Below are 25036 nucleotides of genomic sequence, written 5' to 3'. Positions count from 1 at the left end.
TTAAACAGAATGGTGAAAATTTGAAAGAAATTAGACAATCAATAAGAAAGTTATAGCTGCTTTAAAATTGAGATCACTAATACTATGTAGAATTCAAATTGGCAACTGGGTAAGTAAATTATGACAAGGGGCAAGGACAACTTTCCCATAGGCCATGTACTTTATTATCAGGAATTTGTGGTTTTCTCCTAAGTACCAATTCCCCTCGGGAAGTAATCTAAATATAACCCAGATAGTATATTGTTTTATGTCCTCATGAAAGAAAAATATAATTTGAAATAAAACTTTTGGGAAAAATTACATTTCAGCCAAAATATGTATTGGAGTACATGGAAGAGTAGTCCTTGCCTTACATCACTATGACATCCCATATGCGGCCAATTTGAAGTCTCCATGAGTATAGTGATTACCAATATTTACAACTTTTAAAAATTCATAACTTTCTTGTTGTTTGTCCAATATTGTTCAAACTTTCACCTAAAAACTTGTCTGATTTTTCTTTTCCTTATAAAAATAAGTTTTTATTTGGGTTGGATTCCCCTTTAAGTAAATTTGATTCTTTAAATTATTTTTTCTTAATAAAAAATAGAGATTGAAAAATGAAAATTTTCTTACCAATACCATATTACTTTCTACCAATAGAGGGCATACACAAAATATGCCCAAAATTTTAGTTTTTGAGCGCTCTGGTGAATACAAAAATTATTCCCTGGTTACTAATGAAAAATAAATTGCAAATGTATGGAAATTAGTAATTTTGGTCACAAAAGTGACATTTTAATGATTTTTGTAAAGTGTGTGCCGTGTACAGCATTGGCATACCATAGTCCTACATGTACCTGTAGATTCCCCACAGGCAGGATGGTTGCAGTGAACAAGTGGCCAGTATCTAATTCTTCACGGCCGATTTCAAAATATCGCGTCGCTGGTCAAACAGCATGAATATTTATATTATATTGGATGGCTCAGAGAATACCAGAAATATTCCAAGAGTTTGGGAAAATATTTTAAGAATCAGTGGAATATTCCCCTATTCAACTCTAATGTAACACAAAGTCTTTTGGTTCTTTTTCTTCCTTCTTTCTCCTTATTCCTCCTATTTCTTTTCTCTTTGATCTTTTCCTCTTCATCTTATTTCTCTTCCCCTGTTTTCTTCTCCTCCATTGTCTTGTAGAATTTTTGTACAAGTGTTATATTACAGTATATATAATATTGAATTCTACTTTTACAGTGTTTGAAATTTAATGGTGAACATATTCCGCATATACCGTACTAGGATTCGGAGATGATATAGCAGCATACATACCTTTCATCATTATCCACATGCAGTGTGGATTTTAGGGGTATTGAAGTAATTGCAGACAGTTATTAATAATTTTCAATATTGTTACGATGTATTGTACTTTCATCTTTGTGTATACTTATTGTTAAAGCCATTGGAAACCAAATTTCTTTGTATGCACATTGACCAATGAAAGAATCATGAATCTTTCCTAAATTTGTACTCCTAATCCATTCTTTTTCTCATCAATCTGTCACTAATTTGTAAGAGAACTCCAAATTTTTACTGAGAAAAAAAAATAATAGAAGAGAAGAAAGTTCTGTAAAAAGCACCATGGACGAAGCAATTTATTTTTGTTTTCATATCGGGGGGGGGGGGGGGGAGGAGTATGCCATATCACAAAGATTTGTGTAACATCATGCCTTTCATGCTGTGCAATCTTGATAAATGCATTGTATTCAGAAATGCGCATTCTCTGACCAACGGGATGATATCTTTTATATCGCATGCAACTGGGAATTTAAGTGTGCCTCTTAAGTCACACTTAAATTGGCTTGTTATAATCACTCGGGTCGCGTTCGCGTTCGAAATCACTCGGGTTTTGGATTTTTGGCGATTTTTTTTATTTCGATGCGATTTTTTTTTCTAACGGTGTCTTTAATGGGACAAAAACGCTGGGAAAATAAAATGAAATTCAAATTCTAGTTTCGTTTTAAGCCGGCAAGTGCCTTAAATAAAAGGCACTCGCCTACTGCTTAACATAACAAACAAGCAAATCAGCCATGTGGCTCAACTATCCTAGAATACATCCAGACTTCTACTGTTTTTATACGAGGACTCCGAGTCGGAACTTGCCATATCTGCCACATCGATATTACATCGTCATTCCCATGTACAGACATGTATGCCTGCATGCAATGGCCCCAAGGCGGGACCCGGCCACGGTCGGACACGGCGTGCATCGGTAGCATGGAGCAAGGTAACGTGAGTCCAGCCGAGTTAGATCCCACGTTACAGTGCCAGTCAGTCTGCAGCTCGTCCGAAAGTATTTTATTCAGCGGTATGCATAGCCAGCCATCCGTGGTTTAATGCATATATACGTACATGTAATTAGACCAAAAGCTTCGGCCTCCAGTCTGTAATGTTCGTTGTTCCGCTGAACTCCATTAGCTCCACTCATCAATACAGAGACCGAAGTTCTAGCTCGATCTGTACAGGGACTCAATGGCCATATGTTAATGCATTAAGTTCCAATAAAACGGGAAGTGAAGTTGATTGATTGATTGATTGGTGGGGATTTTTTACCTGATTGCTAAGAAAGCAGCATGAATGCTTGTAAGCACAGCCGAAGCAATTAGTTACTGTTTTTCCCCTTTTAAGTTTATTTTCTCTTTTTTTGGAGCATTTTAGGACAAAACGGAATAATAATATTTATTTGATACAGTTCTTTCCATATATTTTTATGAAATAAAGACAAAAATCGATGAGCGCTGTCTGGGGGATTTTGCATTGTTAACCCCGTAATGATGGTTGCACCATAGCGAGCCATCTGTGTATGAGGAGAAATAAAAATGTTAAAAAACTCGAAACAGACGGCTGCCAGCTGTCTAATACGTAATGAGCTTTGAGGACAATCTTTCCGATAGGCGTTTTAAATTCTGCTCTTAACTATTGTCCATTTCTCATAAAATTTGTCTTATTTTATAGATAAAATGGCCATATCATGTTTTAAGTAACTAGAGACCTAAAAAACTCCCTACCTAAATTCTCGAAACATTGCATTAGGTGATGTGCTTAATTGATCTTCTTTGTGCTCGCGTGCCAAACGTATACGTTGAGCTGAACGGGGATCAGTCTCTCTCTCTGTCTCTCCTACCTTTCCGAAATTAAAACGGTCCTTCGATCGGACATAGTTATTTAGACGCAGGACAAATAATGCTCTGACAACCAAACTAACTTTTCGTCAGCATCAGTAAAAATGTGAATGGGCTTTTAAAAACTAATACTAAAACTGATCTAAAATTGATCTTAGATCGATTTTAAAATTGATTTTGGAAATCGATTTTAAATTAATTTTAAAATCGTAATTGTACCTGTTCTAATTAACCGATTTTAAAATCGGCTCCCGATTTTACCCGATTTTACCACAATTGGCGCGATCACCTGCCAATCTTCGATCATGCCCCTTGAAGGAAAAATCGAATATAAAATATCGGCGTAGATCTAGTTACAGTGCGTGATCGTTCAGAACATATTTCAAGATTTTTTTGAGGTGCTAGCTATTTAGAGGTCGCATTAATCAGGGAGAAAGACGCAGTATTATCTCTGACGATGTTTACGAGGATAGATATCTTCTCTTCAACCTCGTGGTGATAGCGGACGCCGCCGTGAAATTTTAAAGGTCGTATTACCGACGGACATCACTGCACTACTCTCTTACCTCCTTTATGATGATAGACACTTCTCCTCAACCTCGTGGTGATAGCGGACCCCGCTTCTTTTATATTTGTTCTTGGTTATCAAAAGTTAATTTCTGAAGATAGTAATAAATTGATTTGAAAACGTTAGCTCCCCAAAGCATTTTAATAACATGTTCCGAATCATCGCGCGTGCTTGCGACTTCTATTACATTTTAATTGCACTTGCGCCTTTAAGATGATGCAAAATCACCAAAAATCCAAAACCCGAGTGATTTCGAACGCGACCCGAGTGATTTCGAACGCGAACGCGACCCGAGTGATTATAATAAGCCCTTAAATCTTTGTGATATGCCCCCTGGTTTACAATATGCATATTTCAATTTCTTATTTTCTCAGACTAAAGTCATCTGATCGTTGCCAATCATCTCTGTAACAGAAATACAAGAGGACACATCATCATGTTAGACTTTGCCATCTTTGCTGTGACATTCATAATTCTCCTTGTTGGTGTACTTATATACATTTATCCAGTAAGTACTATAAATATGACAAAATGATAATTTAAAGGAATGCAGGAGACCGCCATCGTGAGCAATTGGGCTTGATGGTGATGTCTGCCTCATAATAATAATCATTTGATAACATTTTGTGTATATTTCTGTATTATTTAAAATCATTAAACCAACCCAAATCATGTATGCTTTCCAGTCCAAGGCACCTGACTACACACATGAAAGTCCGGGTTCAATTCCTGCCACAGCACTTTGTTGAACATGAAATAGGTGAAAATTCTGTAAAAATGTGTGCGCACATACTTAAGAATAAGAAAAATGTTTTCAACCATCTGATTGACAACACCATTAACACAGAGGCTTACAATCAGTCATGAAATAAAACTAATCACATTCATTGTTAAATGGATGTCACGACACCCACTATCAACCTACATGTATATATTTACATAGCACTTAATGGATCGGAATGACGTCTCTACTCTCTATCAAAGCACTTTACAGATACATAACAATTATTAACCGACCAGAATCATGTTTCGAATTTGTGATTCATCACAAATTGTTTGTATTAAGTGACCCAGAAAAATATCCCAAAGGTAGCAAGACAACACTTTTACCGAAGAAAGACATTGGTAGTTTAAATGATATTTTTTTTCCCATTGAATACAGACATCTCCTCCAAAGGCTACAACTGTACCAGGGCTTGAACCGTCGGACCCGGTGTGAGTATTTGCCAAACTGTCAAGATTTGGTTTAATACATTGGGAGCTGCCATTTTCTCTTGAAATTGAAGAATGTATATTTTTATATTTCTGATTGTTTGATAAAGTCTGTAAGCCCGGTGTACCATTGTTGATTCATTCTCGGATGCATCCAATTTGTAGTGTAGTGTAAAGTTATGTTACTAAAATGTATTGTAAGAATTTGTTCTTTGCCTATACTACCTTCCACCATCATATGAAGGTAGAAGGAAATCCAACTTCGTTATCAAACTGTTTTGTTTGAAAGAAAAAAAAAAGAGATTTTTGGGGGGTTGGAAGTTTTAACCAAATATCAATATGACAAGGGATGGGAAATTATGGCTCTCTCAATAAAAAATTACCAAGACTCAAAGTAGCATTTTCATTTAATAGTAGACTGTGACTACTCGGCCGTCAACCGTGTGTGCTTGTCAAGTGTGTAGGGTCTACTCTCCCATTCTTCTTCAAATTTTTAGTTGGAATTGTGTCTTTCTGCTCTAAGAACTTTTTCATATACATGTAAATGGCATGTTGATTATATCAGGAATAACAGAAAAATATCCTGAGAAAAAGAAGTTTTGATAAAGAACACAATGATATTGCCTCAGTGGCCAATTTGAACTCCCATAGGTGAAGATATTTTACATTATTTTTAGACTCAAAATTTTTTAGACACAAATTCCCATTGGTTATCTTAATTTGTTCAACCCTTCACCAGTCTGCATCTCTGATTTTGTTCTTTCAAAGCAACTTGTCATTTTGTTTTGATTCCTTTTGTAGGTATGAGCTACTTTTACTACAAATCACCAGACTTGCCTTGCATTCTTTACATTTAGCAGACCTGCCAACCAGTACGTTTTAGCCGTATTTAGTACGTTTTTGCAACCAAAATACGGCAGTACGTTTTTTCTTTAAAAAATACGTTTTTAGTATTTAAAAAAAAAAAAACGATTTTTTTTTTTTTTTTTTTTTTTTTTTTTTTTTTTTTTTTTTACAAAATCGTAATTTATTGAGAAAAATCATCTCTATATGTCTCTATTTCATAAAACGTACACAAATATGGTTATTAGATCAATGTAATTTCAGGTAACTTTTTTTTTTTTTCAATCATTTTGTAAAAACCAGGGTGAGATATACACAAGTTTCAATGGTTTTTTTTTTCATCTGCAAGAGCAGTGCGCATTTTAGCTTGCATGCAGCTTGAGCGCTGTGATGGGCGAGTGCGCCAAGCATTTTATTATGAAATACACTTTTTTGGGGGAAAATACAGTTTTTTGTATCACAGAATACAGTTTTTCATTCCCAGAGGTTGGCAGGTCTGATTTAGGATCTGTGTGTTCTGTAGATATTGAACGTAGTGAATTCAATAAACACTGATTGCATGAGAAATTCTGTAAACCCAAGGTTAATTGTCACCTTATCATCCTAGATCTAGATCTGGTAGAGTTACGTAAACTGTACTTTGTGAAATACTGAAATCCCAGCTGAAAACCCATCACACTGAAGATCGCCAACACAGACAGGCACATGTGCGACAGTGTACTGTGTGGAAAAATACCTGGGTCCCGTCTTTAAAGAGTTAAGACTGATCCAATCAATCTCAACTGTATGGAAATCCACACCGTAATTTTTCCTACAAGAAATTTGCACCATCACCAAAGTAAACAAAGGGAATCACACTGAATCTTGAAGAGATTGATGGATGTACGAATATCTAGCATATCTAGAAAATATTTTGAACAAATTTGCATTTTAGATGTTGGCGTTGCTGGCCATCCATAGTTATGGTTGTTTGGATCAATCGCAAGTCTTTGTAAGACAGAACCCTGATATGTAATGTCATGCTTTAATATTAGATCTCTCAGCAATTGCACAAATTCTTCCAGAATCTCAGCATATATTTTTCATTCATACAAACAGACATTTGGGTGGTCATTTTATTGAATTCTGTATGAACTAATTTTGAAATCATCACCACAACTGGTAAAAATTAGCGATTATTCATTTTTTTATTATGAACGATTAATGCTTATATTTATCAGGAAAGGGAATCTAGATGAAATAGGTGACGCCGGCAGTCTTCATCAGTTTCTGGTGAATCTTCATGCCGAGTATGGAGACATTGCATCGTTTTATTTCACCGATCAACTCTGTGTCAGCATCAAGTCTCCAGAGCTGTTTAAAGAACATCAAGCGGTCTTTGATAGGCCTCGTAAGTCGCCTTTAATTTTTAATTATGGTCAAGGAGTAGTGCATAGCTTTGATGTCCATGGGCGGTATTTTGGGGAGTGTTTCATCAACATTTCCGTCCGACAAGTTGTCAGATCTGACATCTTTCCTTGATTCTGATTGGCTAAGAAGCACTGTTACTTTGGTAACTGTCGGATAAAGTGGGACTTGTCGGATAAAACGTCCGACAAGTCCTTTCATGAAACGCTCCCCTGATGGCTATGTTATCGTTAAACATGGGTTTAATAGCTTTATGATTAATCTGTAAATGAAATGACCTGTCAAGATCATCGTTGCATGCACATTTTGCTCAGTAGACTGACTAGGAACCAATCAGAATTGCTCTTTCAAACTAGCGATTAATCACCAACATTTGTGTCACGGGGACCGGGTCATTTTAAGGATAAATGCCCTTCCAGATGGCACTATTATATCAGCTTGGTATCAAACCTGGGTAACCATATTATGAGACTACATCTGTGCCTTTGCGCCTCCTTTCAAAACCTATAGCAGACCTTCCTCCTCTTTCAATGATGAGTGTTTGGGTGTTGAATAACCATTGCTATCCTTATATTTGAAAATTCACAGCTCTCCTGTTCAAGTTGTTCGAACCTCTGATCACGCCAGACAGCATCCAATACGCTAACGGGGCAGACGGTCGTAAAAGACGGGACCTCACCGACAGATGTTTTGGATTTCAAGCTCTTCAGAACTTCATTGAAATTTTCAATGAGGTAAGCTGATGATGTTACTCTAGTCTTTTAGTATAATGTCATGGCCATGTGTTGAAATTGTGCAGTATATGTGGTTTCAATGCACCTAATGAAAAAAATATATATTATGTTTGACATGTGACCAGCCACCAAACCAACAATAATTCATTTGGGAAGATTCTCTGTAAATATCCAAAATAATGATTTAGGATGGTATTATGAGATCCATTTTATCTCAGATAAGATAAAATATTTTATCTCCATTAAAATCAGTGAGACAAAATACCCTTAACCCTAAATAGACTGGGCTATTTTGATGCCTAAGAAGACTGGGAGCCCCCTCCCCCTTATGATCTCGGCCGTCGATAGCGCGATCGCGACGAAACTTGGCACGCGCATTACCCATGGCATAATCTACAAAACTACAAGATCAAATTCTGCGAAAAATCTCATTGCTAATTAATTATGCTAATTTATGCGTAAAATCAAAAGTTTGCTTGAATTAACTAAATAATGCCCCTAATATGCTAATTTTTGGTACACACACACTTTATATGAATCTGATCAAATGTACAAAAAAAAAATTGTATTTTATTGTTTTCTAAATTTCGGGGACATCATTTTGACCATAAATAAGATGGAATTGATTGATTTAAATCAGTAAAAGGAAAAATAATGATACATTTATGAATTTTGGCTAAAAACACTATTTGCATTGGATTTGTACACAATTCATGTTTTGTGCAATTTTGGGTCTGCATGCACTTACAAAATGTTGCGTAATGTCGGAACCGCGTACCCAGGGCTCGCAAATTTGGTCTCAAAAGTTGCGCGAGACTTGAATGTAAAAAGTCAGTGAGCGACGAGGTCAAAAAATTTCGCGCGGCGGATTTATCATGAAAAATGTCAAGGGGGGGCTGAATCAGCCCCCCCGTCTTCTTAGGGTTAAAATCTCTCCGAATTGGTAGTCTGGGAACCATTTCATCTTCATTTTAGCTATATAAGACACACCTATTTTTGAAGCAATATCCAATGAGGAACACGGTTTTATAGCTCTCATCTTATTCAACCAATGAAAATCCTTTCCGCCAGGAGGTGTGGCAAAGGAGCGAGATTGCGTCTTTTCATTGAATTCAAATGCGCGTGCACTATACGCTAGCACGTCTTTATATGGATTTCGTTTAAAACAAATGACAATATTCCCATCTTTTTTTCAATGTCAATATTGCATTATTACAAGCATCATTTCAAATACAATATTAGTCAAGAAAAAGCTCATGAAATAATTCCTTATTCTACAGGAATAATGTTAAGGTGTTACTCTCAATAATTATAAATGTTTTCTTCATTTTCATTTCAACATTTGGAGCTTATTCACCTAGCAATATTGCTGAAATGAACGTCCTGGAGATAAAATAACCCTCACCCTATTTTGAGTTTTTTTTTTCTTCAAAGTAAATATGAGCGCAAGCACATCCCTTCTGCATTGTAATGGTGAGATACGCGATGGATATGTCTACGCAGGCACTACTCTGTCACGTATCATCTTTAGATACTCAAGATTCAATTTATTCCAGATGATATTTCAAATTTTATCTCAGAGATAAAATGTCATCTCAGAATACCAATTTAATTTTAAGAGATAAAATAAAATATTTTAGATATAAAAATACCTCAGAATACCACCCTTGGTCTTCAGAAAGTAAAACTGACAGAATTAGCTGTAATATCCAAAACCTAGTAAGTAATATATTAGTAACCTGCTTGCTCGGTGATCATTCTTCAGCAAAGTTGGCAGAGTACTGCAAGTACTTATTCATCTGCATTCATTCTAATACTTTTGTAGGTTATTGCTGATCAATCTTGGCATGTTATATATCATTGTCTCACCTGCATAGCAGAGTGAGACTATAGGCGCCGCTTTTCCGACGGCGGCGGCGTCAACACCAAATCTTAACCTAAGGTTGAGTTTTTGAAATGACAGCATAACTTAGAAAGTATATGTACCTAGTTCATGAAACTTGGCCATAAGGTTAATCAAGTATTACTGAACATCCTGCCTGAGTTTCACGACACATGACCAAGGTCAAAGGTCATTTAGGGTCAATTAACTTTGGCCAAATTGGGGGTATCTGTTAAATTACCATCATAACTTTGAAATTTTATGGATCTGATTCATGAAACTTGGACATAATTGTAATCAAGTATCACTGAACATTCTGTGCAAATTTCAGGTCACATGATTAAAGTCAAAGGTCATTTTATAGGGTCAATGAACTTTGGCCAAATTGGGAATATTTGTTGAATTACCATCATAACTTTGAAAGTATATTGGTCTAGTTCATAAAACTTGGACATAAGAGAAATCAAGTATCACTGAACATCCTGTGTGAATTTCAGGTCACATGACCAACATCAAAGGTCAATGAACTTTGGCCATGTGGGGGGTATGTGTTGAATTACCATCATAACTTTGAAAGTTTATGGATCTGATTCATGAAACTTGGCCACAAGAGTAATCAAGTATCTTCCAACATCCCGTCCGAGTTTCAGGTCACATGACCAAGGTCAAAGGTCATTTAAGGTCAATGAACTTTGGCCATGCTGGGGGTATTTGTTGAATTACCATCATATCTCTGTAAGTGTATTGGTCTAGTTCATAAAACTTGGACATAAGAGTCATCAAGTATCACTGAACATCTCATTCGAGTTTCAGGTCACATGACCAAAGTCAAAGGTCATTTAAGGTCATTGAACTTTGGCCATTTTAGAGGTAATTATTAGATTGCTGTCATAACTTTCAAAGTTTATAGATATATATAGTGTATAAAATGTGGGTATAGGGGTAATCAAGTATCACTGACAAGTTTTAGGTCACATGATCAAGGTCAAATGTCAATGAACGTAGATCTTGTATCATTATATGATTGGTGTTTTTTGTGAATAATTATTTTATAGTAGTTTTCAAAGTCAGCACTGCTGCTATATTGAAATTGCAGAATGCAGGTGAGACAGCCAGAGGCATTCCATTTGTTTTAAAGCTTAGTAAGTGCTTTTCCAATAATAGCTCAATACAAATCCTAAAATTCATTTTGGGTGGCTTATTATTGGTTTTGGGTTGGCAGGTCACATTTGATGTCTCCTGGCTGAAGGAAGATGGATTGTCATGAAAGCGGGGATTTGTGGAGCATTATGTGATTAAAACACTATGTCTCTATTTTTTTCACATATCATGAACAGATCACAGAGCAGCTGGTGGAGAAGATCTCATCCCTACCTCCCGGGGAGCACATCCCGCTACACGAGACGGGTCTTGGTCTAGCCATCAAGGGAATCATGCTGACATCGTTTGGGGACTATTTCAAGGACGACAAGAGCATTAATAACTTCAGGAAGGATTATGATCTTGTAGGTATTATGGGATTAAAAAGACCTTGGGGGTGTTTCACTAAGACTTTAGTTTGACTTGAGAGTTGCTCTTAAATTTCCAGTTGTGCGCGGTATAAAAGGCATCGCAACATTGGTCAAATCATGCTAAGGGAACACGCGCTACTGCGTATTAGTCAACAAGATTTTGTGTTACATATCATTTGTGCATCAGCGTTAAAGCGCAACTCAAAGTCATGCTTAACTGTTTGTGAAACACACCCAGGGCCCCCATGAGACATAGGTCACCGATTGATTGTGGGGAGGATATTTCATAATTTATCATACACATCCTGTAATTAATGCCATCAATCCCCAGGGGGCCACTTCCATTGACGAGTGGATATATACCAGGCATGGGCGGAAATCCCAGGGGGGACAGGGGGGACGTGTCCCCCCTACTCAAAATAGTAGGGGGGACACAATATCAAATGTCCCCCCTACTATTTGTGGTCTTTTATGATTGTAAGAAATACATCATTCAAAATCGAAATAAAACATCTATTTTAGGACGAGATGACCTTACTTTTGGGATGATAACCTTTTTTTTTTTTTTTTTTGCTTGTCAAAATTATTTTCGTCGAGATGACCTTAAATTTTAGGTGATAACTTTTTTTTTTTTTTTTTCTTGTCAAATTTTCCAGCCCCATGTCCCCCCTACCTTTTTGGAGAGATTTCCGCCCCTGATACCAGGCATGACCAGGGGGTTTCGAAAAGCACCTTAAACAAGTATTTTCCAAATTCTGAAAATGCACAAGTATTGGCATGTGAGACCCTACCCTTAACAAGAATTTGAAACAAAACGGTACCCTTGACAAGCATTCCCTGAATCGACCCCTGAACAAGTACAGTGATATTTCACTTGTTATGTCATGGACGTCAGCTTTACCTTTACTTACATTGGGTTCAGTACCGCCCCACCTCCCACACCTCACTCAAATCGGATTCTAAACACGTAGTGTTCGGGCAAAAAGTACATCCTATATAAAGCATTTTCAGTCTTTTTTTTATACCCTCGCAAATTTGACGGTAAACACGTAGCTTTTCTAGTGAAATGTATACCCCTTTTCCAGCATTTTAATGTTTTTGACACCCTTAATAGGGTACGTACGTAACATGCCCAATCTTGAAAAAGAGATCCTTTTTATGCGTTTCTTTGGTCACGCTTGGGGCCCGTCTTACAAAGACTTGCGATTGAGCCGATCAATCACAACTATGGAAAGCCAGCAAAGTCAACATATAAATTGCATGTTTGCTCAAATTTTTTCTAGATATGTTTATTCATGCATTCAATGTTTTCTTAAAAATTCACTGTGCTTCTCTTTTTTTACGAAGGACATTGTGCAAATTTCAAGTAGAAAAAATATGACACTGATGGATTTCCATAGAGTTACGATTGATTGGATCAATCGTAAGTCTTTAGACGGGGCCCTGGTATCCACTCATCAACGGAAGTGGCCCCTAGGCATCAATCGCAAAAATCAGCTCCACAATCGATCTTTAAGCTATATGTTACAGGGCCTTGGGTAAACATGAAGCTGGTCACCTCTAGTCTCGGGAAATACAAACACAAATAAAAGAAGTCTGTAGATTTGTTAAGTGAATATGAACTTGGTAAAATCATTAACCTTGTTTATTACCTACCCTTTGGAGAAATAATAAAATATGCTTGGTGAATTTGAAAAAAAAAAATAATAATTCACAATAGTTCCATTCAACATTAAAGTACACCTTCAAATAATGAATTGGATTCACAAAGATTACAATGATTCAAACATATAACCTTTGGAATTTGTTATAATTTCTTTGTGTAGAAAAGAAATATAATACACAATTTATACATGAAGTCCATTATTAGTATAATGCAATCCTTCATGAACTTGAATAATAGCATTATTAAAAAGTAGGCGCTTTTCGAAAGTCTCATCTTTCTGGTAAAATACCAAATAAACTTAGAGAAGTGCTGTTTCCTTCAGCAAGAAATTTAGTCACGTTGTACTGCACTCAACCCAGGTGAGGGGAATTGGTAGCCCGGTAGGAAGAAATCCCTTGAATGCTTGAGCCCAGCTACAACTGGGGTAATAATAATAGCAGGGCCCGCTGGGAGAACAGTTTTTGGAACTGGTGGCTAGCCTACCCTTGGTAAATATACCATTTATTATAATTACATGTATTATCTGTCACTATTTTTTTTATAGGTCTGGGGTGAAATGGAAGAGAGGCTAAAAGGAGGCATTCCAGAGGAGGGAAGTGACCAAATGAAAAAGTTTGAACAAGGTAGGTGACTTGATGTGGATAAATTCTCTCTGATGATGGAAACCTCAGGGCAGAAAACAACATTTTTTTTTGTCTGGGTCTTTTGAGACCAAATTTGCGATGCCTGGGTACGCGGTTCCGAAATTACGCAATATTTTGTAAGCGCATGTCGGTCCCAAAATTGCTCAAAAACGTGATTACATGACTGTACAAAGTCAGTGCAAATTACGTGTTTTTCAACCCCAAATCATAAATGTATGATTATTTTTACTTTTGTTGGTCTAGATGGATTTATTTTATGTTATTTATGATTGCAAAAGGGTTCCCGACAAAGTTCATAAAATAAAACCAACAAAAAACAAAGATTTTGAAAAAAAAAAAAAATTCATAAGAATTGAAAAAACAATAAGATACATAATTACTTATTTTTGGCAATTTTTTTGTAGATTTTTGTAAGAAATGTAAAAATTCGTAAAAATAAGTTCACCAAAAATTAGCTTTCTACTAGCTATAGAAAGTGAGTTAAAGGCAAAAACATGCACAAACAAGTACAAAAAAAAGAATTAGGGCAAGTTTCATCCGCTTATTTGCATAATTAATATAACAAATATAAGCAATTAAATTTTTAAAAATTGTACTATACAGTCTTGTAGTTTACATCCGGCTCTACGTTGGTGCAAACTTTTGCGGCGATCGCGCAATCAACGGCCGAGATCAGAGGGGGGGGTCAATATGACCCCCCCCCCCCAGTATTTGTTGGTCTGAAATAGCCCAGTTAAGATAGGGTTAAAGATAAATGAAAGTTGTTGCAAGAAAGACAGATTTCATGAGAAAATCTGTAAAACCAAGATTGATTGTCAATATATCATCCTAGATCTTTCTCTGGTACAGTTCCGTAAACTGAACTTTGTGACATCGTAAAATCTAAACTGGAAAATGATCACACTGTAGATTTCCGACACAAATAAGCATATGTGGGACACTATATTATTATTGCTTGGAAAAATACCTGACATATTTGCCTTGAATCCCAAGCTTATGTTGCTAAATTCTTGGCAATGACACAATTTATGCCAGAATCCCTTTGGCATGTATTTGTAATTTATGCTAAAAGACACTTGGGTGGTCATTTCATTGGATTCTATACCGACTTGTACCACAATTGGCATTGGGTTTTAATACCCCCAAAACTCTTATAATTTTGTATTTGTATTTTATGATGTTTTCAGTCAGGGATAGGCTGTATTCCACTGTCCAGAACGTGGCCGATCAACGCAAAGCTAATCCTCCCAGCCAAGATAAAGAAGTTTTCATCGACGTCCTTCTCAAATCGGACTATCCAAAAAGCAGACTGCAGGCTGACCTAATTACATACATCGTTGGAGGGTTCCACACTTCGGGGAACCGTGAGTGGTCTAAATTACTTGTACATGTATTTTCCTAAAGAGGACAAATATTTATAATTATCATGACGAAATACCTCCGTTTGAGAAGACTATACCCCAGATTCTTTTTCACCAATTCTCTTCTCCAAGTACTATTACTAGCCCTAATTATCAAAACACCTGTTTCTTGACCTCGGTCCGAAGATAACACGACAGTCCAGCACACTGAGCAGGGGGCCACACACGATGGATTGCAACGTGTCTTTAAGAGCCTGCTATGGAGTTCCGTGTATACACGCGGTGAAGTGCAACATTTTTCTTCTTTCTTCCTTTCTTCCTTTCTTCCTTCCTTTCTTTCTTTCTTTCTTTCTTTCCTTCTTTCTTTCTGTCTGGCTGTTTTTTTTTCGAACGTTAGGACTGTATCAATGCGTGAGTGAACGGCATGCATCCCATATTTTCTTGCTGGACGGACAGAAACTATGGGATGCATCGCAGCGCTGTGGGCAGTCCCTGCATGCAAAGCATATCCTAATTTTTATTCGCTTATTTTCCTTATTTCGAGGTCGATTTTCTTCGTTCGAAATTGAAAAAGGACTAATATTGGATGTCTGAATACAATATGCCTTTGAAAACGTGATTAAATATCGAAGACAATAAATTCATTCCGAAGTTCCTTCTACAGGCAGAGAAGTCTTACGTAATAGCACAGCTGTTGTTTATCATTTCGTCCTTGGCTTTACTGGCCTGTGGAGGTGAAATTGAGACAACGGGGATTACCTGGCCAAGATGGGTTTATCCCCAGGTTTATCGGGGCTTGGAAATGTTCAAATGAGAAATGAGAGTTTCAAACGAAAAATGGGGTCCAATACCGCAGTTTGCGATCCCATCTGCGGTGAAGAATCAAATGGGGTATTTTCGTAATGATAAAAATAATAATAATGATATCATATCCATATTTTACCCAGGGTAATCACTTCAGATCGGAAAACTGTTCTCCCAGCAGGCCCTGCTAAACGTGATAATGTAATTATTACCCCGGCTTTAGCACGGCTACCTTAATCGGGCGCTCGAGCATTCTGGGAATTTTTCCCGCCAGGTACCCATTCACCTCACCTGGGTCGAGTGTAGCACAATTTCTTGCTGAAGGAAAACACATATATTTGCTACAATATACACTGCCAAACTTATCAATAGTGTTTTAAAGTATTCCTTTGGTAGACAAAAATCTGTGTGCTGTGTGTGGTATGGTAGGGAAAAAGTAGCGGAATGATGTCAAATAATGATTTTGTTATGATCCATGCAGCCATCTCATATGTGTGGGACTGTTGGTGAATAATTTGGAGAATGGTGGTAGATTACAATATGGATTAGTGGTGTTTGAGTTGTGGTGCAGTAATGGTTTTTACTCAAATAGGGTTCCCAGCCCATCAGGAAAATCAGGGAAAATTATTTTACTTTTTTCCATTCAGGGAATTTGATTAAAAAATACTTCAAATCAGGGAAAAGTGCATCAAATGGGAGAAAAATCAGGGAATTTTGATTGGCCCAAAAGTCGAAAGCGCGGTAGTCTTCGCACATTCCAATGTGAACCAGTGTTGAAAGTGGCGTCTTTATAACAAAGTGTGTTGTAATTTAATGGTATGGACTAGGATTGCCTTCAATCAAACTCTTTCTTTATAAGGTGAGGTAAGGATGGCTGTATGGGGAGAAGGGAGGCCATTACATACCTTTGTAATTATTTTACATTATTGTTTTTATACTGAAAATAACTTAGAAATCATGCAAAACTGGGAATGGGTTTGAATAATTATCAGCAAATTTTTAAACTTCATCAGGGAAAATCAGGGAATTTTGTTTTCTTGAAAAGCTGGGAACCCTGTCAAAACAACAATAGTCACATCCTGTCATTAATTGACCCACCAGGATCTTGCCCAGAAGAGTTTCAGTTGCAGTGTCCGCTATTCATGCACGCAATCTGTCTTGTTTCTAGCTGATGTCCGTCTTTTCCAAACACCCCCCCTCAAACTCAGTACTTTTTCTTTACTGTGCCTCACATAGTTCACAGATTTTGTATACTAAATGAACGCTTGGCGTGTAATCAGTTTTAAAAATTCAGCCCCAAGATCAATTGCTAAGCTTTATGTTACGGGGGCCTGGTCTAAAACTTGCTCTAACATTGGCATGCATTTTAATTGAATTATAAAAGGTTGACGTATTAAAGTATACATGTATGTTATGTTCGTGCCCTTGGATTTCTGCTCAAAGAAGGCTCGGAAACAATCGGTTCAGTTAACAAATTCAAAACAGCCCTTAAAACCCACTTATTTATTAAATTGTACCTAGTCTCAACAAAGTGAACTCACTGAACACATCTCTTTGTCTCTTATTTTCTGAAGGGCATAGACACATATTTGTTATGTGCCATGCACTGTATAAAAACTGACAATTATGATTAATATTATTATTATTATAGTATTCTGATGATTTTGAGGTTTCTTTTGATTCCATTTTGTTTCCAGTGTTTGCTTGGGCACTATTCTTCTTAGCTGAACATGACAAGATCCAGGAAAAACTGTACAACCATGTGATTGACATCGTGGGCAAGACTGGACCGGTCAGCATGGAAGACATCGCAGAAATGACGTAAGATTTTCCTTGATTGACCTCACGTTGATATGGTTCTGGCCAGAGGAGCGCGCCTTGCCCTTCACGTCGTCTCTTCTTCATCATGATTCCATGGATGATAGAGACACGCCTGTGTTCAGAATTCTGTGACACAGCGTTTGCCCCTGCGACAATGCTCCAGGCTTTATTTGTATAAAGGCCACCGTACACCTTACGATTTGCCTGCGACCACATTTTGGAATAAAACGTAGTAGAATTTGATGCTAATGTTGAGAAATGGAATATCTTACTGTTTAATGTTCTAAATCATTGTATGAATATCTATGTTCAAATCTGTGACTATGCTATCATACTTATTAGAATAAAAGCAAACTTAATATCTAGTCGTTAATGTTAATTTGAATCAAAATTGTGTTATTTTTATTTTACCATTTAAAGAGACTTTGAAACCCTATCATTAAATTCAAGCAACATTATTGTATAAGAAACGGGGTAGATAACAATAGATGTTTGTCTTATTATTAAATGTATCTTGGATATTGCAATTAAAATATTTTATTCTCCAATCAACAGGTACATGAGGCAGGTGATAGATGAAACCCTTCGAGTCTCAATTCTTGCCCCTTACGCTGCCAGATACCAGGACTTTGACGTTACCCTAGGAGGTCACGTGATTCCTAAGGGGGTAGGCAAAATCTCTGATTTATGTGCATCTGTGAATTGATAATAGCAATGCCATATTTTGCTCAGGGCAACCGCTTAAGGTTCCCAGAACTGTTCTTTCAGCGGGCCCTGCTTAACATGAATTTATTTATGAATTAGCAGAATAGCACAGTACATATCAGTTATTGCAAACACCCAGAACATTTTAATGATAATCAGTGGCGGACCTTGGATGGAGGAGACAAAGCATTGGAGTGGCACAGCATTGTTCACAAACAATACAGTGCCCCTCCAATACTCCAGAACATTTTAATGATAATCAGTGGTGCACCGTGACCGGAGGAGACAAAGCATTGGAGGGGCACAGCATTGTTCACAAACAATACAGTGCCCCTCCAATACTTTGTCTGCTCCGGGTCACATTCCGCCACTGATGCTAATAATAGATTGAATTTGTATAGTGCACTTTCCGTCTTGATTTGATGATCAAGGTGTTTCAGAGCAAATGAACCCTTTCCACGCTCACTTCGCACCAACGCACACTTGGTGCCGCACGAACTTTGCATTTCATTCTCAAATCAACAATCCATTTTTTCCCTCCCTGAAAATAAGTCAGCTCAGAGGGGTTCATGGTGCAGTGCACAAAGAATTAAGAGAAAGAAAAGAAATACAGACAGGTTTGAACTTTACAAATGAATACAGTTTTTCTGTCAAAAAGCATTATTATACACGTTGCCCCTGAAGGATGTCGCTGGCGTCTGGGGTTTCAAGCACTGTGGTAGAGGATTCCTCAGGGCCGACCCTGCATGAGTAAAGAAAGGCCCCTCATGCATGACTTCTTTGAGCATGGAACTTTTAAAAGATTAGAAGTTCGGAATCAGTTATCAGAGTTTGTTATAATAGGGCTTTTCATATCAGTCTAATTTCCCTTTCTGTTTTATGTGAGGAGACAGATATTTATCACCTATATGGTGAAGGGTAATTTATTGTAATTATAAAGTGTAAAAGCATACATGTACGTTATGGATTTTCCATTTTTTTTTCTCATTTCAGACTCCAGTACTTCATGCCTTGGGCGTCTCCTTGATGTCTGAGAAGTACTTTCCAAACCCCAAAGTGTGAGTCAGATTTTTATTTTTTTTTACTAAATGCTGGATAAAGAAATTTTCTTTTTTTTAAAGAAATTTTCGAAAATTTGATTTTTTTTTTGTCTATTTCAAACATGCAAGCTTGAAATGTATTATTATCATTCAGCTATCCAGTCCGTGATGAAATGTACTACTTGTTCATCCAGTCACTTTGTCAGTCATTCAATCTATCCTTCATCTGTTCATTAAAACATTCATTCAACTTTACTTCTTGTCCGTTCAACGACTTCTTCATTGACTAAGTCGTTCTCTCACTTATTCAGCTATATGTTCATTAATTCAACTACTTATCTATTCAATTAACCCCCAAAAGACTTGTAACTTCTAAGAAGACAGATGGGTGGAGGTAGGGGGGGGGGGGGGGCTGGTGGCTTTTGGGCTGAGTCAGCCCCGCTCTCATCATCTCGACTGCCAAATGCACGATCACAACAAAAATTGGGATGCTCGGTATCCATGGCATAATCAACAAAACTAGGAAATAAAAATCCCCCCGGAATATCTTTACTAATTTTGTCATTTCAATGTATGCGTAAAATAAAACTTTTGCGCTAATTATGTATAAAACAAATAACTAAGGCCCAAATCTACTAATAATGCATTCACAGAATCTCACCAACTGTCCATTCAGTTCAACACTAATTCATTTATCTTTGTAATCTCTTGTCTACTCATACATAAATCAAGCCAACAGCAAAACAACCGATTTTGATTCTGTTAATGTTACAGGTTCAATCCAGAGAATTTCTCCGCGGCTAACATAAAGAGTCGCCCTCGCGATGCGTTCCAGCCTTTCGGTTTTGCTGGCCGCCGGGTGTGTCCGGGACAGCAATTTGCCTACAAGGAAGTGGCCATCTTCCTCGCGATCTTCCTACGTGCCTTCAAGATCGCCCTTGTCCCGGGTCAAAAACCGCATCATGTTCACGGTCTGGTCTCGCATCTTGTCAACAAAGATGGCGGGGACGTCTGGATTACAGTTGAAAAACGTTGAGATCCATCAGTTTGTAAACCTGGGGGTGTTTCTTGAAGAGTTGGTATGATTTAGTCATGCTCATGCTTGTGCACATTGGTTTACCGACGTGCACATGGTTTATAATGTGCAATCTTATTGATTAATACCCAGTAGCGCGTAGTCTTAGCATGATTTGACGAATGCGGTGATGCCTTTTCAACTTTGCGCAAATGGAAATTGGAATGCAACTCCAAGTCCCACTTAACTCTTCGGAAACACACCCCTTGTTAGCAATTGTTTTGAATTTATATTGGGATGGTGTGACATAAAGCATAGGTTATGTACAACTTTACACTCGACTGGCGTGTACCGAGTGGCCATTTCGAGTCTAGGTGCTAAATCGCATTCTGAATCACTCTATTTTCTTTCCCATCAGCCACTGACAGTTTGTTCTCGATTGAATTGCCATCTTTCTGAGCATCTAAATAGAAAATTCAATATTTGCATGGTTAGATTATAGCTATTTGAAATGCCTTTTTAATTATGTTAAAGCAGGAACTTTTTATTATACTTGTAGTGCAAAAAAGATCACCAGTTGTGTGTAAAGTTGCGCAAACCGACAAATGGGTCGTTTAGCCTGTTTTGTTTTCTACTTTACTTAGTTATAAGAAAAGCAAAATAGCTTTTGCCCATGTAAACAAGTGGTACATGTACTTCTCATCATGCAGTATGGAAATTGAAAAAAAACAAACTTATATTGTGTTATAACTATATTCTAGAAAAAAAGTGTAGTGCCTTTAGAATGTATTTAATACATCTGTTAGAATTGTTATTGTCATATCTTGCTAATCTGATTTAAAGATAATTCATTCAGGTTTACATATTTTATAATCTAATTTAAAACCACAACAAAAATATCACTTTCTATTAGAAATGTACAGTACTTTAATTTCAACCCTTACAGGCCTGGGGGGGGGGGGCGGATTCCCCCCCGTCTACATATTTCACAATAAGTCGGCCACAAAATCTTTCAACCGCGCCGCTCGCTGAATTTTTACTTCCAAATCTCGCATAACTTTTGAGACCAAATTTATCAGACCCCAAACTGCTCAAAAATGTGAATTCATGTACAAATCCAATACAAATTTGGTATTTAGCCAATATTCATAAATGTATCATTATTTCTACTTTCACTATTAAACTTAATTTATTTTGTCTTGTTATGAACAGAATTAAATCTGCAATAATTTCCATCGAAAAAACAATAAAAAACAGAGAAGTACATGAGAAATAAAAAAATAAAAAATTACATGAGAAAAAATTGCGATACCAAATTTTTTTGAAGCGTATTTGATCGAGATCCTACAAAGAGTCTGTGAATAAAAAATAAGCAGTTTTAGGCCCGTATGATAGTTGATTAGAGCTAATTTTTAATTTCATGCATTAATTAGCATAATGAATTCATTAAATAAAAAATCTCATTATTTCAAAATTATTAACCAAACAGCCTTTTAGATTTTATCGCACACCACCACTGTACGTGCAAATTTTCGCAGTGATCGTTCTGTTTTCCGTTGGGGGGAAGGAATCTGTGATGATAAATTTGATAGCAAAATGTCTTTTTAACTTGAAAATTTTCCTTTTTTCCCTTGTCAAATTCTGCTGAGGAAAATTTGTATCCTTTTTGGAGTCGATTACAGTTTTCCTATAATATTCTTGAAAGTAATGTCGATCCACCCTACCTCCATGGGTGACCGTTTTTGTAGATATAAAAGCAAAATTTTTTACATAGTGATTCCCCCCAAAATTAGCTTATACAAGCTGATTTTTCATAGTAAAATGTGAGATTATTTAACAACAAAGAGGTTTATACATGTATGCATTGACAAATACATCTTTAGTGTGCAATCATTTCCTTTTGAATAACCAAGTTGGTAGAGTAGCCTTCTCATTATTTGTTGATCCAAGTCTGGAAATAGGCCATCACTTTATTGTGCACCCCCCCCCCTGGGTGGCCACTTCCATTGACAAGTGGATACCATGCGCGACCATGGGGTCTTGATAAGCACCCTAAACAAGTATTTTCCATATTCTGAAAATGTACCCCTTAACAAGTATTGGCGTGTGAAACCCTACATGTACCCTTAACCCTAATTCTCCCGGGGGGGGGGGGGGCCATAATGGCCCCCCCCTCGACAATTTTCGCGATATATCTGCTGCGTTAAATTTTTTGACCTTGCCGCTCACTGACTTTTTGCTTTCAAGTCTCGCGCAAATTTTGAGACCAAATTTGTGACGCCCGGGTACGCGGTTACGACATTACGCAACATTACGTAAGTGCATGTCGGACCCAAAATTGCTCATAAACGTGATTTCATGTACAAATCCAATGCAAATTGTGTATTTAGCCAAAATTCATAAATGTATCATTATTTCAACTTTTACTGATTAAACTTAATCAATTTTGCATTGTTTATGATCAGAATTAAGTCTGGAACGATTTCCATTGAAAAAACAATAAAAAACAAAAAGTAAAAAAACAAGGAAATACATAAGAAATTCATAAAACAATAAAATACATAAGAAATTTATTTCCAAACCGAAGTTTTTTTCAATTGTGATTGTTAAGAATGCTACAAAGAATATTTTTACCAAAAAGTAGCATTCTAGGAGCTTTATTTAGTGAATTAGAGCAAAAGGTATGATTTATGCATAAATTAGCATAATTAATTCATATAAAATAAAATTTCATTATTTTGGAAAATTTTACCATACAGCCTTGTAGATTACATCGCACACTACCAGCGTGCAAATTTTTGCGTCGCTCGCGCGATTGGCGGCCGAGATCTTAAGGGGGGGCCATAATGGCCCCCCCCGGGAATGACAAGAATAAAAATACCCCGGGAGATTTAGGGTTAACAAGTATTGGAAACAAACGATACCCTTGTCAAGTATTCCCTTAAAGTGATCATTTCACTTTGTTCTGATTTAAAAAATTCTCCTTTTGGTTCCTGAAAATGGGCTAAACATTAGGCTTATAGTGTAAAAATACCATCCCAAAAGTTTCAAAGTATTATATTTACAGGATCAATTTTAAAACCTTAGAGATGTAAACCAAAGTTTGAAATAATTGGGAGTTGGTTTCAATGACTATGTGTATACAGGGAATCTGTGCACCACAACACATTAATCCTAGATGAACACAGCATGACCTACATACAGTGTGTACAAGGTATACACTGAATGTACAGTGCAGCTAATAGTGTGTGTATAGGCGATACAGTACACACAACAGAAGGCAGTCAAAATAGCCAACAGACTTTTTGAATTGGAGAAAACTGGTCGTAAGCTGAACCCATCTACTAGACGGTTCTCAAAATCAGGCTAATAAATTGCTACTTGTATCTAAATTAGAGTTTGTCATCCTATATTGTGGTCTGTTTCAGGGTTTTTGAGGACAAATACAGGCACTCATACGCACGTTTCAACTCAGTTTGAGAATTTTTTAAATCAGCTGCTCACAAAGTTAAACGATCCCTTTAATTGAACCCCTACACAAGTACAGCGATATTTTAATTGTTATATGTCGCGGATGTCGGTTTTACCTTTACCTACATCATTGCATGGGTTTATAGTACGGCCCCCACCTTGCTCCCACACCTCGCTCCCACACCTCATGCAAATCGGACTCGAAACACGTACTGTTGGGGCTAAAGTACATCCTTTATAAAACATTTTAGTCTTTCTTATACCCTCGCAAATTTGACCCTAAACACGTAGCTTTCCTAGTGAAATAGATACCCTTTTTTCATTATTTTAGTGTTTTTGACACCCTTATTATGTTACGTGTGTAACGTGCCCTATCTTGAAAAGGACATTGCTTTTACATGTTTTTTTTGGGTCGCGCATGGTATCCACTCGTCAATGTAAGTGGCCCCCCGGGGCATCCCCTTAGCTTGTTAATCTATTTTGGAATAAGCCAACACTCTCACCATTTCCCAGATTGTGATACCCATTACAAGGCTTGTTTGAGAGGACAAAAATCCCTTGCTAAAAAATATTTGACATGCTTTCTTACTAGTTAGCCTAGAGAGTCAAAAGGGGCCTAAGCTTTCGATCCTAGCAGAATCTTTGTCGGAGACAAAATGACAAACATATAAAGTACTAGTTAGCCTGTTCTCTCACAAATAGTTATTTTTGTCATGACACAGCAGCTATGTTCTGATACCGGTAATCTTCATTGTTTTACCTTTTTTTTTTTAAAAGTTCATTGTTTCTTTCTGAAATCATATTTTCATAATAGGTTGACAATGAAATTGGTAGTTTCATTGGGCACTGCTCATTATAAGAAAGCATCTTTTGATTGAAATTAAATCATATGCAGGATTTTCTAAATTCATTGAACCTTTGAAATGTGCTAGGAGACATTGAATGATTTACGCGTGAATTATCTTTCTTCATCTCTCAAAATAATATTTTTTTTCAGTTTTGATATCCATTTATGTCAATGTAGTAACATGGATAGGGTCCCTTAACAATATTATAAGTATATTTACGTACTCGCCAATTGCCATTATATATTGTTTGTTTTAGAAGCACTGGCTTACTAAATGCTTGGAAAAGAGCCTTCTTTTTGTTTATCTGTTTGTTCTTCAGTGTTTCGCTTGTTATTTGTTTGTCTTTCT

At 36.9% G+C, this 25036-nt stretch overlaps 1 protein-coding gene across 1 annotated transcript; it reads left to right on the top strand.

The window, feature by feature from the left end:
- The first annotated feature begins 4102 nt into the window (after positions 1–4102).
- Positions 4103–24975, top strand: LOC129274954 (cytochrome P450 20A1-like). The gene is made up of 11 exons (XM_054911705.2): positions 4103–4232; positions 4887–4939; positions 7000–7169; positions 7775–7920; positions 11140–11307; positions 13524–13602; positions 14811–14987; positions 17486–17609; positions 18165–18276; positions 19308–19372; positions 20129–24975. Exons 1-11 carry the CDS (start codon positions 4161–4163, stop codon positions 20388–20390), a joined length of 1428 nt encoding a protein of 475 aa, XP_054767680.2. The 5' UTR covers positions 4103–4160; the 3' UTR covers positions 20391–24975.
- The last annotated feature ends 61 nt before the right edge of the window (positions 24976–25036 follow it).

The sequence above is a fragment of the Lytechinus pictus genome, chromosome 13, assembly GCF_037042905.1.
Source record: "Lytechinus pictus isolate F3 Inbred chromosome 13, Lp3.0, whole genome shotgun sequence".
Taxonomy (NCBI): Eukaryota; Metazoa; Echinodermata; class Echinoidea; order Temnopleuroida; family Toxopneustidae; genus Lytechinus; species Lytechinus pictus.
This window is presented reverse-complemented; position numbering and strand designations above follow the sequence as displayed.

Coding starts and splice junctions, on each gene's coding strand:
- LOC129274954 (XM_054911705.2), top strand. CDS start 4,161: ATGTTAGACTTTGCCATCTTTGCTGTGACATTCATAATTCTCCTTGTT. Junction 7,170..7,774: donor AGCGGTCTTTGATAGGCCTC/GTAAGTCGCCTT, acceptor GAAAATTCACAG/CTCTCCTGTTCAAGTTGTTC. Junction 14,988..17,485: donor GTTCCACACTTCGGGGAACC/GTGAGTGGTCTA, acceptor TTTTGTTTCCAG/TGTTTGCTTGGGCACTATTC.